This window comes from Saimiri boliviensis, chromosome 11, assembly GCF_048565385.1.
Source record: "Saimiri boliviensis isolate mSaiBol1 chromosome 11, mSaiBol1.pri, whole genome shotgun sequence".
NCBI lineage: Eukaryota > Metazoa > Chordata > Mammalia > Primates > Cebidae > Saimiri > Saimiri boliviensis.
In genome coordinates, this window is record NC_133459.1 from 95,348,131 (window position 1) to 95,366,087 (window position 17,957).

Below are 17,957 nucleotides of genomic sequence, written 5' to 3' on the forward strand. Positions count from 1 at the left end.
CTCCAAGTGCTTTTGCTAGTGGGGCCCTGCATCCCTCTGCTGCCTGGTAGCTGACATCCTGGCGCTGCCTGCAGATGTCCTCCTGGCATGTTGTCAGCAAGGCACTGGGCTTAGTAGTCCCCTTCCTGAAGCCATGAGAGCATGGAGGGGTGCGCAGCTGGGGCCTTGCCAGCCCCAGGAGGAGGCACAGGCAGTGCCGAGTGCGGCAGGAGCTGTAGGAGGGTTATTCCAGTCCTCTTAGGAGATGGTGGTGGGGGGGCGGGGGGGCGGCAGAGAGACTGAAATCCAGCAGACACCTTTCTCCCAGGCTGAAAATCTGGGGACCAGACTGAAAGTCTGGAGAAACTGGGGTATCCTGGGTCCAGAAATGAAGCGTAAAATATTAGCAACAGTAATTGCTGTGAAATGTCTGCTGTGAGAAGGAAGGAGGCACTTGGTGGTGTGAGTGATGGTCCTTTTACTGGAAGTCACTCTAAGCTGCGGTTCACTGGGTCCCTGGACTTCCCAGAGGGAGTGTTGCCGTGAAGCTGCCCTCTAAAGAAAAACACCCGACACTCAGCCTGTTTCCGTTATCTCCAAAACCGGATGGAAAGAAAGAGCCATCAGAGTAATTACAGGGAGAGCATTTACAGGCAAGTAACCTGATCTCTCCTTTTAATTTTTTCCCTTCTAGAAAATGGAAGACAAATACTAGTCACTTATATTTACTTATAAGCATTTCGATTAGATGCTGCCTTGAATCTCTGTGGGGCTGAGAAAAGCATCGACTCCTGTGGCCGTGGGCATGGCTGGCCTAGGGCAGGCTGCAGGGCTCCCTTGCTGCCTTTCTTCCTGGATGCTGCTTCTGTGCTGCCCGTCGCTTGAGTGAGGGGGGAATGCAGGTGAGAGGCCCGCAGGATGCAGGTGCTACCACTACCTTTTCTGGGAGGAGTGGAGGGCGGAGGCAAGAATGAGTGATAGGAGAGGAGGGGCAGAACAGAAGGGCAGGAAGTGTGGTCTTTTGGGCTTTCCTGGTTCCAAGCATGGCATGGGGTGAAAGAGCCGTGGACATCCTGGAAGTGACAAGGTCTTCCCTGGGGTTTAAATGGTCGTGGATAAGAGAAGCTGGTTGTACAAATTCAGTTGAGGAAAGGATAAGGGGTAGAAGGCATGGGAAAAGGAAAGGGCTTGTTGGTTATAGAAAAAATATTATAAATAACCTAAATACTCATTAATACTAGAATAAGTAAAATGTAGTATAATCCTATGATGGAATACTGTGCAGCTATATAAAGAGGAAGAGTGGGAACTGTATTCGATCTCATAAACTTTGAGGGGGAAAACTGAGGAACATAACTCAATTTAAGGGATGATGATGTTTATATACAAAAGGCCAAACAATGTATATTTTTCAATGATTACATGTATCTGTATTATAAAGGCTTTTTTTTTTTTTTTTTAAGTCTGGAAAGATCTATCCTTAAATCATAGAAGTGCCAATCTCTGGAAAAATGAGGGGAAGCAGGGTTAGTAATGGTGGTAGTCAGAAGAGATAAAAGACTTAAACTATTCTAATTTTTAAAAAACTTAAGTAAATACTCAAAGTAAATAGTAACGTGTTTAAAATATTTTTGAGTTATAGTTTAGTCCTCTAAAGAAGCAGCTTCAACGTTTAGTAATGAGGGAATTAGGCAGCAGCTCAGAAACAACCACCCATCCCTGGGGCTCAGTAGCTGAATATCTCAACCTAGCACAATCAGGCAGTGTAGTGTCGTGGCAGCATGGATGTCAGAGAGATCGCGGTCAGTTTGGGATGAAATGAATTACTGGGTTTGCAGTCCTTTTAGCTGATTCTGTAGCTGGCAGTATACATCTTCTTAGAAGTGGTATCAATAATTTAACATTCATTAATCATCATCTTTAGACCAGCTCTATTTTAGGTACCACTGAGGATTCAGATAAAAGAAGAATGAAAGAACGAAAGAATGATATTTTTGTCCTTGGATTTAAAACCAGGCCAGGCCCTCATCTCGTCACATTTGACTGTGAATTTGGTCAGTCTGATTCTAGTCCTGCCCTCTGCTCTGTCCCCCACCTGCCACCAGAGTGATGGTTCGAAAGCATCAATCTGATCCGTCTTCTTACTTACCTCTGTTAGCCTCTTTCTCAACTTCCCCTGTCCCGGAGGAGGTGTCTCACTTTATTAATGTGTCTTTTGGTGCCCTTCTCCTGGCACTGGTGTGCCCTCCAGTCATGTGACAAGAAGGACCTTGGCAAACTATCTGCTAATCCTGGAATGTACAGCAGGAAGTTTTCATGTGGCAAATATTGCCCTTGCACTTTGGCACCCAATTCAGGTACTGCTACTTTCGTGAAGGCTTTTTCGATACTTTTACCTTCTGAGAGGGCTTAACCTTGCACTGTGCACCTCACTGCTTTCGTATACCATTGTAATGATTAGTTATGCATATTTATTTTAGGATCATCAGCTTAGGACAACTTGTCAACTGTGTCTTATTAATCTCCCCCTCACCGTTTCTGTCCTAGTATCCATTATGTATAATAGATACTGAAAAAAATGTTGATTGAAACCATAGCATATGTTCTAGCTACCTTTCTAGGTAACAAATGTTTCCAAACCGCAGTAGCTTAAAACGACAATTTTGTTTTACTCACAGAATCCATGCGTTGAGAATTTGGGGGAGTAGGGGTACAGCAGGCATGGCTGGGGCCTTCCCTGGGAAGTTCCAGGGCTGGGGGCAGTTCACAGTGGAGGCTTGTTCACTCACGTGGCAGCAGGTGGAGCTGGCCGGTGATGGGGAGTTCTGCTGGTGCTCTGGATAGGAACACCTACCCAGGGCCTTTCCATGTGCCTTGGGCACCCCCGCAGCATGGCCTCAGGACCATTGACTTTCTTACTTGGTGGCTCAGGGTGCCCTGACTGACATGGAAGTTGCATCACTTTTCATGACCTAGGTTTGGAAGTCACACAGTGTTACAAATCTGCCCAGATCCAAAGAGAAGGGAATTATTCTAAACTCCACCTCTTGATGGGAGTGTGGTATGGTCACATTGCAAAAGAGCATGTGGGAAGGAGATACTGTTACTGCTGTGTCTGGAGAATACAACCTGCCACAGTGTGTGGGAGAAATTAGTTCCACAGCTAGAGTTAGTATCACTACTATTGCTACTACTGCAACTGGTAGCTAAACATTTATTGAGCACTTACTAAATTTTAAATGTAGCAACTCATTTAATGCGTCCATAGCACTGTGAAGATTATACTGCTTTACAGATAAGGAAACTGAAGTGCAAAGAGGCTAAGTAACCAGCCCAAGGTCTTACAGCTGCTGCCTATGCTGTGGGAAATCAGTGAAGGGGGAGACTTAGGAATTCACTCTGATCTTCAGGTTTGCTGCTGGATTGTGGTAGTGCATTTATCACACGGAAGTTGATGGCTGTTTCAAAAGCCATTATTATTTTTTTTTTTGAGGCAGGATCTTGCTCTGTCACCCAGGGTGGAGTGCAGTGGTGCCATCATTGTTCACAGCAGCCTCCACCTCCTCAAGGACTCAAGGGATCCTCAAAGGACTTGTTTTTCTTTTTATTTTTTGAGATGGAGTCTTGCTCTGTTGCCCAGGCTGGAGTACAATGGCACTATCTCTGCTTACTGCAAGGTTCAAGCAATTCTTCTGCCTCAGCCTACGGAGTAGCTGGGACTACTGGTATGTGCCACCATGCCCGGCTAATTTTTTAGGGACCGGGTTTCACCATATTGGCCAGGCTGGTCTCGAACTCCTGACTGCAAGTAGTTCACCTGCCTCGCCCTCCCAAAGTGCTGGGATTACAGCCGTGAACCACTGTGCCTGCCCTCAAGAAACATTTTTGATGAAAATACGGATTCAGATAAGGTCCTTGCACCTGTGGTCTTGGGAAGCTGAACCTCGAGCTGTCCTGATTTTGTGGCTTCCCTTGTGCTGTCTGGACCTTGGTTAGACTGTCCCTTCATGGCAGTGACATGGACCTAGTGGGCTGGAGTGCAGTGGCATGATCTTGGCTTGCTGCAACCTCCATCTCCCAGGTTCAAGCAATTCTCCTGCCTCAGTGTTCTGAGTAGCTGGGATTACAGGTGTGTGCCATCACGCCTGGATGATTTTTGTGTTTTTAGTAGAGAGGAGAATTTCCCATATTGGCCGGGCTGGTCTCAAACTCCTGACCTCAAGTGATCCATCTGCCTTGGCCTCCCAAAGTGCCGGGATTACAGGTGTGAGCCACCGCGCCCAGCCAGTGCAGGTGTCCTTAGCCCGCTTCATTTATTCCCTAACTCCTTGCCCCAGGCTCTGCAACCGTAAAGTGAGGTCACTAGGAGTATCTACCTCAGAGGGCTGCTGTGAAGGTTAAAGCTGGTTATACAAGCAGAGTACTTGGCATAGTGCCAGTTACTTGGCTGGGGCTCAGTACGTGCTGGCTGTCCTCATTGGAAAGGTTCAAGTGTTGTGTTTTCTTGTCATCTGATCTGGAAAGGGGTCAAACAAAGGATCTTTTAGCTCATGCCGCTTCCTGTCCTTTGGCTGAAGGCGAACTGGTGAGAATCCCCGGAAGTTGTCACCGATGAGCCTGTGGAAGTGGCCTTCCTGACTGCTTTCTCTCTGGAGCCTTTAACTTCCAAGAAACACCTGTACAGCATGCTGTGGCAGCTCAGCTCAGTTCCCATTTTAACTTGGGACTGCACAGATTCCCCATCATTTCTTTTAGGATCAGGTGGGCCAGAGGATCCACTCAGTGCTTTATTACTTCTCACTGATAATCACAGAGCACATTCAGTGTGACCCATGGAATAAGAAAACTCTCAGTCACATTCTGTGTTGTGAGAAGCTTACTTCACCTCGAAGACCATTTCCTTGGCTGGTAAATGTGGCTGTAATGAGATCGACCCCATTCAGCTGTTGTGAGGATTAAGTGATATGATGTATGCAGAGCAACTAGGACAGTACCTAGGAAAGTACTACTCATCATGATCATTTATGTTCAGTTTCGAAACGATAGGGGATGACAGAGAAGAGGTATTGAGAAAAACAGGAGAGGAGAAAATCACCCATATTCTCACCATTCAGTGACTCAGCCTAGTATCATCAGTGTTTTGTTTGGTTGTTTTTCATGTGTAGGATTTTTTTTAAACCTAATTTTACTGCATATGCAGTTTTGCATTTTTGACCTAAACCTAATGTTCTTTTTAATGCTCTTGTACTTACAAGGATTTATCCTGTTTTTAGATTGATATCTCACATTGGCAGAAATGAGATGAAATTTTAAAATACTCATTTGGTCACTTTCACAGTATTATTTGATCTCTACAGTCTCCTGTGAGATTGCTACATGGTGCATTGTATTATTTCCATCTTATAGATGAAAGATACTGGTGTGGCTGAGTTACATGCAGAATGAATTTTGATGATTGTTGAGGCCACCCTGGAAGAGTAGATTAAAATGGTGAGGTAGAGCCCTCTGACACTTTGACATGCACAGTCATGCATCTTGAACATGTAAATTGGATCCTGTGCCTAAAGATACAGGTTCCTGAGCCAAGGCATGTTCGAAAAATTGGATGAGAAGCTGGCTTTCCCAGGCACAATGACCCCTCCCTGCCCACTAACTCCTGAATCATACCTCCTGCCCCTAGCCAGGTTTATCTAGGACTTGAGCACAAAGAAAAAGTGGGAGCATCTTTGAACAAGAAATATCTTGAAAAACTAGTTAAGTGGTATCATGTATTTGTGTGATGGGGTGATTTCCAAACTCAGTCTAGAGGGACAGGATATTGCACATTGACAATTGATTGTCTGATGCAGTATTTCTTTCTTTCTTTTTTTTTTTTTTTGAGACAGAGTTTCACTCTTGTTACCCAGGCTGGAATGCAATGGCACGATCTCGGCTCACTGCAACCTCCGCCTCCTGGGTTCAGGCAGTTCTCCTGCCTCAGTCTCCTGAGTAGCTGGGATTACAGGCACACGCCACCATGCCCAGCTAATTTTTGTATTTTTTTTTAGTGGAGACGGGGTTTCACCATGTTGACCAGGATGGTCTCGATCTCTTGACCTCGTGATCCACTCGCCTCGGCCTCCCAAAGTGCTGGGATTACAGGCTTGAGCCACCGCGCCCAGCCAATGCAGTATTTCTTAATCTTTTTGGGCCTTGAGTTCCTTTGAGAATCTTTTGAAATTAATGGACTCTTTTCCCAGAAGAACACACTCATGTGCGTATAACAGTTTTGCATTCAGTCTTAGGGCCTGAAGGTGTCTATATTAGTTATATATTGGTGTAAAATAAAAAGCCCCAAATTTAAGGCTTAAAGGAACAAAGCTTAAAGGAACTGTTTATCATCTCAGTTTCTGTGGTTCAGAAAGTCAGTCACATCTTCACTGGGTACTTCTGACTTGGCACCTCTCAGGAGGTTGCAGTCAAGATGTTGTCTGGGGGCCAGGTGTGGTGGCTCATACGGGTAATCCCTGCACTTCTGGCAAGCAAAGCTGGGAGGATTACTTGAGCCCAGGAGTTTGAGAGGAGCCTGGGCCACCTAGTGAGACCCTATGTATTAGTCAGTCCTCACATTGCTTTAAAGAAATACATGAGACAGGGTAATTTATAAAGAAAAGAGGTTTAATTGTCTCACAGTTCCACAGGCTGTTGAGGAAGCATAATGCTGGCATCTGCTTCGCTTCTGGGGCGACTTCAGGAAACTTTCAGTCATGGTGGAAGGCAAAGGGGAAGCAGGCATGTCTTACGTGGCCAAAGCAGGAGCAAGGCAGAGACAGGGGAGGTGCCACACACGTTTAAACAGTTGGCTTTCAGATCCTGTGAGAACTCTCATGAGAACAGCACCAAAGGGATGGTGCTAAATCATTCATGGAAGATCCACTCCTATCATCCAGCCACCTCCCACCAGGCCCCACCTCTAACATTGGGGATTATCATTGAACGTGATATTTGTGTGGATACACAGACCCAAACCGTATCATCCCATCTCTCCAAAAAAATTAAAAAGTTAGCCAGGCATGGCGGTGTGTGCCTGTAGTCCCAGATACTCAGGAGGCTGATGGGGGAGGGTCAGTTGAGCCTTGGCGGCCAAGGATACAGTGAGCTATGATTTCACCACTGTGCTCCAGCCTGGGTGACAGAGTGAGACCCTGTCTCAACAACAACAGAAAGATGTCTGGGGTTGACATTACCTGAGGGCTTGACTGAGTTGACTGAGGTTGGAGGATCCACTTCCAAGGTAGAATCTACTTCCAGTCACATGCCAGCAAGTTAGTGCTGGCTGTTGGCAGGCAGCCTCAAGTGGTCCTCCCCATACCGCTGCTTTGATGTCCTCATAATATCACGCTTGTCTTTTTATGACCTAGCCCTGGAAGTCACATTCCACCGTTTCTTCATGTCCTGCTGGTCACACAGGTCAGTCCTATGTAGTGCACAGGGCAAGGTCTGAGAGGCTAGTAATGCAGACGACCCATGCCCTGTCCTAGTGCACCACGCCCCCAGCACCCAGAAGCTCTCCTAACTCCATTATTTAGGGTTTTCATGTGGGGTTTCATTACATGGGCCTGACTGATTGTATCACTGACCAATGTTGATTGGATCAGTCTGCAGTCCCCCTCTTGTCCCTGGAGGTCTAAGGGTGGGACTGGAAGCTCCAGCTCTAAGCGTTGCCAGCTCCTTTCTTGAAACTGCCTCAGCCTTCAGCTTTGGTCACCTCGTTCGCGTCAACACTGGAATGGCCAAAAGGGGCTTCTTATAAATAACAAAGGTACTCCCATTGCTTAGGAAGTTACAAGGGGTTTAGGAGCTCAGTGCTGGGAATTGGACAAAGACCATATATATATATATATATATATATATATATATATATATATATATTACTACAATGGTGAATACAGAGGAAGTTTTAAATAGCAAACATGCATTATTTTTATTTTTGGCTAACTTTTTTTCTAGTTCTAAAACTGGTACATACTCATTGCAGAGGATTGGGACTGGGGAAGGGAGTAAAATATTAAGAAAAAAAAAAATCACTTGCCATCCTATCACCTAGTATTTTTTTTCTAGTCCTTTTCATGCAGTTATATATAACATTTTGATCTTTCTTTTTATATTAGAGAAATTATATTTGCTTATTGCAGAGTAATCCAAAGAGTACAGAATGTCCAAAGTTGAAAACTTTATTAAAAAAAAAAAAATTGATGCTTGCCTGAGAGGAGCCTTCTATTGTCGTTTGAGAGGGTGATGGAGGGTCTGTGGAGTCAGAGGATGGGGAATTGGAGAGGGTGTGGGTCAGAGGATGCCCTGGTCAGGGTTGGGGGCCTGTGTGTATTTGGAGACAGCTGAGGTCTGCACAGCATGGGTATTACCATTAGAAGGAAATGAGGAGGGGGTCTGTGGAAGGGGAATTAAATTGCCAAGAAGAAAACATTTGTTTTTACGTTGAGAAGTATTATTTTCAGGGGTCAGGAGCCCTTTGTGGGGCAGAGGGAAGGTAAGGCGCTATTTAATAAACAGCTGCAGCTGAATGTGTGTCGTTAAAGTACAATCCAGTGTTTATTTATTTGTGAGGGTTTTTATAATCTGCTTCCAGCCTAAACAAGTTGATTTGACCCTGCTGCCCTGGCTCATTCAGGCCACTTAACACTGTTTACCTTTGGGCGGGGAGGACATGCTGGATCCCCTGGCTGAGTGATTTTGTAAGGTTTGTAAATAGGATGCATTCTGGTTAAACTCATTATTGCACCACAATAGCCAGTATCTGAGGGGTTTCAGCTGTTTTCTTTTGCACTGGGGAAGACTAGAGGAGATTGAACCTTTCTTGAACCAGTGATTGGGTCTCTACAAAAGAGAGAAGCTTAAAGCTAGTGAGAGCCTTAAGATAATTTCATTTGAGCACTTGGCTGGCACCATGTAGGTAGAGACACTTTAACAGTGCTTTGCTACACCTGATCTGAATCATCTGGGGAGCTTTGAAAAAAAAAGTCTTAATTAATCCTAGGACCAGTTATGTCAGGTGGGGACCAGGCACTGTTACTTTTTTAAAGCTCCCCAGGCGATTCCAGTGTAGGCCCAGGATTGAGAAGCAGTCCTGGAAGATGCTGGCGCCCTGACCTGCCTCCAGCCTTCTTTGCACGGGGTTGGATGGGGGTGGGGGGTGTTGGTCGGATTTGCTCTGTGGTCATAGAACACTGCAATTCAGGGGATACTCAACGTTACGAATGTAATTAAATTTGTTTTCAAAATGTTCCGTGTTTCAGGAATACTGCAAATATTTGATTCAAATGTTACCGTGTGTGTGTGTGTGTGTGTGTGTGTGTGTATACCGTCATGTGTCACTTAACGATGGGGGTATGTTTTGAGAAATGTGTCACTGGGCAATTTTATCCTTGTGTGAACATCAGAGTATATTTCCACAAACCTAGATGGGATATATCTTTTCATTTATATATTTTCATATGGAAAATCAAATGTCCCAGCAGCATTACTGAATATCAGTAATTGCCCCTACTTGATCTGCCATGCCAACATTAACTGCCATATATTAGATTCCTGATCACTGCTGTACATGTGTTTTCTCATTGACTGAAATGTTATTCAGTGCATGATTGTACATGTAGTAAAAATGTTACACACCGTATTTTCACATACCGATATTACTAATGAGTTGTCCTCATGGTGACTTTAAATATCATAATTAATGCCATCAACTGGAATATATCAAATAAATTCACGTATCACTTGTTCTGTTTATTTCCTCCCCCTGCCAATTTTTTATTTTTCCCGATGCTGCCAAAGCCAGTGTGGGTTCTGTGTAAGATTTTGGTTGTGAGGAAAGGTTCTGCATGAATTAAAGTTTTGCAAGCCATGGGCCTTTCATAATGATATGGGCCGGTTTGAGGTCTGTCGTCTTGCAGATTAGATCAGCTTACACTGAGCACAGTCCCCCCTGGGCTGGGCTGAGAGCTGCACTCTACTAGTATTCCAGCTATCCTGGGTATTTAAAAAAGCAGTCCTTGAAGCTGCTGGTGCGCCCTGACCTGCCTGCAGCCCTCGTTGCAGGGGGTGGGTGGGGGTTGGTTGTAGTTGCTCTGTCTTAGTGATAGTGCTGGTGAAGTGGATTCACCAGCTGGATCCACTTCAGAGAGGCATACGCTGGGGCAGTCGCCATTCCCATTTGTGGGGGAAAAGGGAAACTGTCACAAGAATGGGCTGCAGCTGTGGGTGAAGGTGGGCGGCCCGGTGATGGTGTCATTGTCAAGAGGCCATTGAAATGTCCTTAAGCAGTCATTGGCCAAATCCTGTCCTCTGAGGATCCGGAGCCACAGAATATTCCAGCCAGAAGATGTCTTAGCCAGCGGCTCTTCATTGAGGACTGATTGCACACTAGGCTCTGTGCTAGGGGCTTTCCAGATGTTTTCTTGTTAAATCTTTTCAATAACCCTATGAGGCATGCTTTATTATCCCCATCTTACAGATGAGAAAACTGAGGCTCGGAGAGGTTAAGTGGCTATCCAAGATTACAGTCAATAACTGACAAAGCCAGCATTGGAACCCATGCTAGTCCTCTCCAAAGCCTTCTTAGAAATCATTTGAGAGATGAGGAGATCAAGGTCTGGAGAAGAAGAGCAGGTTGTCTGAGATGACACAACCAGCTCTCATTGGTGGCAAAGCTGCTGCTAGAACTCCCCTGCTCTTTTCACAAACTGCAGTGTGTGACCGCTGCCGAAGGGGAGAGGCAGAAGTGTGCCCCCCCCCCCAACTTTCTGAGTGGCTCAGGCACAATCAGTGTTGAGTTGGCATGAAATGAGAAATTAAACTCACCATGCCACTTTAAGAAGAACATGGAGAAGGCAGACAGAAGTGACCTTGAAGAATGGTATCTCAGCCAGAAGGCAGGAGGTCAGTGGGGGAATCTGAGTGGGAAACTCAAAGGTGGCCTGACTGTCCTCGTCACAGGGTTAGCAGGGCACTGTCAGTTCCCTCCTTTGTCAGTTTGTGGGAATCTGGGCATCAGGGATCTGCTTTAGCTCTTCACATTCGTATTTGTGTGTGCTCAGCTTAAAACCATAGCAGGCTGCAGGAGCTTAGTTCTGCCTCCATTTTTATGGACAGAAGAGAAACTATGGAATGCTCCTTGGGGTGATGTCGGGGAGTAGCTACATGGGAAATGAAGGGTGCAGCACCAAAAAAAGGTACTCTCAGGACTCCCTCCCACCAGTGCTTGGACCGAGGAAGAAGCATTTCATTTCAGCCAAATTTCTAGACGGTTGCCTTAATTTGTTTTCATCTCAATCTGTGCTAAAGATTCAACTTTTCTTGCTCATTTTATTAAAAACTTTATAAACAGCATTAATAAATAGATGTAAAACTGCCACATAAATGACAGAGGGACTAAATGAAACTCCCAAGGGTCAGCTGTTGAATAAGTAACAAAACCACATCGTTGCGTGATTAGATTCCCATATATGCAAATTAGAGACAGTGCTTTACCACAGAGTATTTTAATTAATATTTATAAATCACAGAGCGCCTTTGGAAGGGCCAGTAAGCTATTTATATTATTATCATGTCACACAAATAACAAACCCTTTGGAGATTGCTGCCTGCTTTGCATTTTGGTCTGAGAAGTAAGTGAGCATGTTGCGTGCGTTTCTCTTCCTCATAGGTGTGGTCTCAGCACAGCGACAGGTCTCCGTTCAGGAAGGACCCTTGTACCGCACAGAGGGCTCTCACATCACTATCTGGTGCAATGTGAGTGGCTACCAGGGACCTTCTGAGCAGAATTTCCAGTGGTCCATTTACCTGCCTTCAGCCCCAGAACGAGAGGTACAGATTGTCAGCACCGTGGACTCTTCCTTCCCCTATGCCATCTACACCCAGCGCGTCCGCGGAGGGAAGATCTTCATAGAAAGAGTCCAGGGGAACTCAGCCCTGTTGCACATCACAGATCTTCAGGCCCGGGATGCCGGGGAGTATGAATGCCACACACCCAACACTGATGACCGCTACTTTGGGAGTTACAGTGCGAAGATGAACCTAGTAGGTAAGGAGACGCTGTTTTCACGTGGCCAGCGCCAGGCCTGACTCAGTTCTTTCGTAGTGGAATTTTGCTTTGTGCCACACATTTGACTTTTTAAAAATCCCACAACTCCCCACGTATTTTAGGGGTCAACAGCTGGCACAAGTAAATAATAGATAGTTGAGGCCGAAACTTTAAAAAGGTCTAATGCAGATGTTAAGACTTCCGTAAGTTAACTAACCCTTAACTGGTGAAAAGGGATATGAAAACATAAGGCAAGAACATTTGTGGCTGATGATCTGAATGATAAGGAAGAGAAGACATATGACATCAGTTGGAAGAGAGGAGAAACCTCTCAGGAAGGTAGGCCTTTGGGCAGCTCTGAGACCCACAGGGTGCTGCTGAAGCAGGAAGCACATGTGGCTGCGGGTTCTTGCTCAGACCTCGTACATTGCAAGTTCTTTGGCTCCATGTGTAAGGAACTGTGACCTAGCTGTCTCCCTTGTTGCTCTTTAATGCCGAAGGAGACATGAGGAAGAGGGAGGTGGGAGCTTCTGATGTGGGCAGCACTAGTCACAGTGTTTGCCAGTGTGAAAGGGCTGTTCCGTTTTTCTGCCTATCTTCATTTCCAGTTTTTATTATCACAGCTCAGCAGTGGGTGTTGCTAATTCTTTTCTTAATACAAGTACTACTATTTGTTTATTTTTCCTTTCTCTGACAAGTCTGGGTTCCAGCAGGAGACTTTTTTTTTTTTTTTTTTGACAGAGCTTTGCTCTTGTTGCATAGGCTGGAGTGCAATGGTGTGATCTCAGCTCACCGCAGCCTCCCCTTCACGGGTTCATGCATTTCTGCTGCCTCAGCCTCTTGAGTAGCTGGGATTATAGGAATGTGCCACCATGCCTGGCTAATTTTTGTATTTTTAGTAGAGACGGGGTTTCTCTATGTTGGCCAGGCTGGTCAGTCTCAAACTCCTGACCTCAGGTGATCCGTCTTCCTCAGCCTTCCAAAGTGCTAGGATTACAGGCATGAGCCACCACGCCCAGCTGTTCCCAGCAGGAAACCTTTAAGACCCAATCCTTGGGTGAGAACAGGGAGAAAACACATATTAGTTGTGACTAGGGTACTCTCATCAGACAGAGAGGTGGTGCTATTTAATCTCCAGAAAGAGACAAGGGAAGGATCCGGGTATGATTCTGGGGGATCACAGAGGAAATCTCTCCTCTTGCCTGGATCTCTCCAGATGGTGGCTTCCTTCCAGCAAGGACCTGTTTGGTAGATGAATTGTGTGAAAATTAAACCTACTAAAAATAGGGTATGATGATTATTTTCTCTACTAAAAATGGTTTTTAAAAACATAGTCTCTCCAGGGCTGCCTTGTTGAAGTAAGTTGCTGAACGGGGGTGTGGGAAGGAGAAAAAGGGGAAAATAAGGTTGGTGTATAGAAAGGTAAAACCAAAAGTTCCAGGAGGCCTTTCCATTTGAGGATCAGTCAGAAGTGAGGTTAAAGCATCTCAAAGCAGTGGTAGAATCAATAACAAATGATATTTGACCTAAGAGACAATTGTTCAAAACAGTATTTTCAGGGAGTTCATTAATTATGTAATATGAAATACACCCCATGTTTTATCCAAGTGTTATTAAAATACCAAACAGGTAAGTGTAATTACCAAAATAATGCATTTCCAAATCCAAACAGAAAACTCTTTCTGTTTATGTGCATTTGGGGCTGTCTGTGGCTTTGAATCGATAGTTCAGGGATGACTGTTAGGGACGCGGTGCAGTGATGCCTGCATGGAATGGGAGCTTAGCCCCTGGGAGTCTCAGATTCTGTGGCTTTGTGACTGCACTCTCGGGACATTTCTGTGTTGCAGTGATCCTAGACTCCCTGCAGACCACTGCCATGCCCCAGACTCTGCACAGAGTGGAGCAGGACCCGCTGGAGCTCACTTGTGAGGTGTCCTCAGAGACCGTTCAGCACAGCCATCTGTCTGTGGCCTGGCTCCGGCAGAAGGGTGGCGAGAAGCCCGTGGAGGTCATCTCCCTGAGCCGAGATTTCGTGCTTCAGTCCAGCAGCGAATATGCCCAGAGGCAGAGCCTGGGGGAGGTGCGGCTCGACAAGCTGGGGAAGACCACCTTCCGCCTCACCATCTTCCACCTGCAGCCTTCCGACCAGGGCGAGTTCTACTGTGAGGCGGCTGAGTGGATCCAGGATCCCGATGGGTCGTGGTATGCTATGACCCGAAAGCGTTCCGAGGGAGCTGTGGTCAACGTCCAGCCAACTGGTCAGTGTCTCCGAGCCTCTTGTCCTGTCTTTTACCAGGTGGTGGAGGTTGTCAGATACTGGGAGGGTATGGAGACTCCTCCTTTGGGCACCTCTACCAGGGCAGCAGGTTTTCATGTGAAGTTAAAGCCGGTCTTGTATACAGCCAGAGGGAGCTGAGGGATGTGTGGGGCATGGGTATCCTAGGATGTGAGTCACAGGCGGGTGCTGCAGACTGAATCCTGCTTAGAGACGTGCTTTCTTTGACCTTCATGGTGTTTATGTTTTCTTGAATTAGAAACCCTTTTTAAAAATTGGGAGTTTTCTGAGAAACCATTTGTATCCTAAAACTTGGGGCTTTCATTCCCATTAGCCACTGTTGCTGCCCCATTTAATGACGTTGGCTTCCTCAGGTACCCATCTGGTTTCATTTCCAGAAGACATTTGAGATAATGAGACTTCCATCCAAGGTCTAACAGTATGAACTAGAGACATTTTGGCTTAAATTATCATTTTTTATCTAATAATAATCTTTGGTGAGATTTTGTAATTTACAAAATACTTTATCGCATATTACTTTGCAGTCCCCCAGGCGTTCTGTGAGGTGAGTAGGTGGTAGGACTCCCATTTTGCAAGTGAGGATGCTGAATGCAGATTGCTTTATGTTGGGGCCCAGGAGGAGTCATAGGGCAAGTTGACAAGGCCAGTCTGAGAGTACCAGGTTCCACTGTAGATATTTTCTTGAGTGAAGACCTGGAAGGGTTCCTGAGGAGGTTACATGATTTCTTTTTCTAAATTTTTTTTTTTAAAAGAAATTAAGCCTACAGCACCTGGTATTCCCCGGTGGTCTCCCATCCAAGTACTAACCAGGCCTGACCCTGCTTAGCTTCTGAGATCACACAAGATCGGGCCTGTTCAGGGAGTTGCATGATTTCTTTAGAACTGAGGCAAAATGGTGGTGGCTCAGTCAGCGGAAACCCTTCCTGGCCCCTCTTGGTAACTCCTGTGGCCCCAGACTCTACTCTTCAGGCTCCTGAGTCCACCAAGCTCCAGGCCAGAAGCTGTTGGTGGCTCTGGCTACCTCTGCTGGGCTGAGGGGCAGGTTCTCACATGGGCCTTCTGCTCCCCCAGCTTTCGTTGGAGCGTGGCTGCTGTGCCATTACTGAGTTGCAGTGAGTGGCCTGAGAGCCTTTCCTTGTGTGGGTGCTCACTTCTGGTGAGGGGTGTGGTAGTTCTGGTGAGTGAGTGGAGGTGTAGCTTTTGGGCTATGAGCTGGGGAGCCTGAAGTCTCAGTAACAGGTGGGGTCCCTCTTTAGGACCTGTCTCTTGGTCTGCCTGTCCCACTGGCTGCAATCACTTGTCTGGGTCTTTGCATACTTTCTCTGCCATTCTAGAGCAATGCTTCAGACTCACCTAACAGTATACATTCTGGGGCCTCGTCCCAGAAGTCTTCAATCAGAGGCTCCTGGGATGGGACCTGGGAAGCTGGATTTCCAGCACGCTTCCCAGGTGATTATTCTGCTATCTACATTTTTTTCAAGCATAGCTTCTAGGGCAGAAGCAATTCTCTGGACATCATTTTAGTAAGTCATCTAATGGATGTGAGAGCTTTTACCATAGGGGTTGGGTTCCTGGATGGGGAGCACTTTATCTGCTCTCTAGGACATTTAGCAGCTTCTGGATCTTTCAATATTAAGAAATCTACCCAAGGGGCTTTATTTTATGTTTATCCTTTCCCTTCCTGGATAGTTTTAAGATCAGCTTCAAAAGTTTGGGCCAAATTTTGAGTCTTAATGCATTTAAATTAGGTTGCATCAGTTAATCTTCTTTATTTTAATCTTACCAATTTGGAATTAGAACTTTTTGAATTTACTCTGAAAGTGTATCTAGACTAAGCCAGCAAAGGGAAAACCAAGTGAAAAAAAGGTTGATGACTTCACTCTCCATTCCTGTGCCGTTCAGGTTCTACAGTTGCATCTCCAACTCTACCCTTTTCTTAGTTCATTTCAATAAACATGTAGTCAGTCTCCACAGCATTGAAGGTGTGACGGTGATATGCATTAGGGGCTTCAAAGATGCCTAGCCCTTAGGCAGACCTGAGAACCAATGGCCAAGTAGAATGTGCTAAGTGCATTGATAGCATTTGTTTAGAGTGCTCTAGGAATACAGGAAACAGGAAGTGTTCTTGCACTTCCTTTTTTCTCTGAATGCGAGGGTTGATAAGACAAATCCAGGAAAACCATTAAGTTTTGTGACTTGAACTGAGTGTGGAAGCTTGAGGAGTCAGCAGGAGGAGAAACATAGAAGTACAGAAGTAAGTGTTGGGTATGTTTGGCAAGCATAAAGAAGTCAAGTCTGATTAGATGTTGCGTTCCTGATGTGCGTGATGAGAGGAAAGGCAGCCGGAAGCCCCAAATGCTGTGATGTAGAGCTGGGGCTTGACTCTGTGGGCCAAGAGTTTTCAAGTGTTCTTGGAACCCTGGGCGCCCCTCCGAGGTGCCCAGGAGGTTAGCCATGGGTGTGTGGGGGTGTTTATGTGCATGTGTGTGTGCCCAGGAGTGCAGGGAGAAGGTATGTGAGGGCCTGGGTGGTCCCCCCTGGCTTCACCTGAATGTTTGCTATGTTGGGCGTCAAAAGATTTTGTATGAATAAAAAGTCCTCCTCAAGCCTGTAATCCCAGCACTTTGGGAGGCCGAGGCGGGTGGATCACAAGGTCAAGAGATCGAGACCATCCTGGTCAACATGGTGAAACCCCGTCTCTACTAAAAATACTAAAAATTAGCTGGGCATGGTGGCGTGTGCCTGTAATCCCAGCTACTCAGGAGGCTGAGGCAGGAGAATTGCCTGAACCCAGGAGGCGGAGGTTGCGGTGAGCCGAGATTGCGCCATTGCACTCCAGCCTGGGCAACAAGAGCGAAACTCCGTCTCAAAAAAAAAAAAAAAAAAAAAAAAAAAGTCCTCTTCCTTTGCCCCCTTCTTAATAAACAGAATCCTTGTCTGCTTGAAGAGTGCCGGGGATGGGGATGAATGGGTAAGGTCTTGAAGATAATGGGAAATGGCAGTCTAGGAAAGGCAGGCAAGGTGAGAGCTAATGAATCTACGTGGAATTCAAACATCTCTGCCATGGGATTTTCCCCCACAGTGTTCCTTTTAGAGGAACAGAGCTAGAACTGGGCAGTGGTCACAGCTCCCGTCTCTAACCCTTAACTCCGTTTTCTTCCCCCTGACTTCTGCCCTGGGTGTCTATGAGATAAGACAGCTGTCTCATGAGATTAACAGCCACTGCACACCAGTAGAGAGGTTGCAGTGATGCTGTTAGCGGTGACGAGTCCCTCTTTGATCACCCGCTCATGCCTGCTTAAACACCCAGCTCAACAAAAATCAGCCGGATGTGGTAGCTGCTCAAGAGGCTGAGGTGGGAGGATGGCTGGAGCCCAGGAAGTCGAGGCTGCGGATGAGCCGTGATCGTGCCACTACACTCCAGCCTGGGCCACAGAGTGAGACCTGGTCATAATAAATAAGTAAATAAATAAAAATTTAAAAATAAATAAACAAAAATTGAAAAAAAAAACACCTAGCTCTCTGGAGGCTGCTTGGGTTTAGTGATCATTTCAGAGGCTGTCTGGCTTTGAGCGGAAGTAGGTACTTTCCCACTAAAATACC

The 17,957-nt window shown here is 46.0% G+C and overlaps 1 protein-coding gene across 5 annotated transcripts in view; it reads left to right on the forward strand.

Annotated features, from left to right (window-relative positions):
- The window catches only part of IGSF3 (immunoglobulin superfamily member 3), a 94,432-nt gene that overhangs the window by 40,954 nt on the left and 35,521 nt on the right, over positions 1 to 17,957 (forward strand). For all 5 annotated transcript variants that reach the window (XM_039460847.2, XM_039460848.2, XM_039460849.2 and 2 more), the window contains exons 3-4: positions 11,681 to 12,058; positions 13,906 to 14,316. In XM_039460847.2, the coding sequence (XP_039316781.2) occupies positions 11,681 to 12,058; positions 13,906 to 14,316 (789 nt within the window). The remainder of the gene's footprint in view (positions 1 to 11,680; positions 12,059 to 13,905; positions 14,317 to 17,957) is intronic.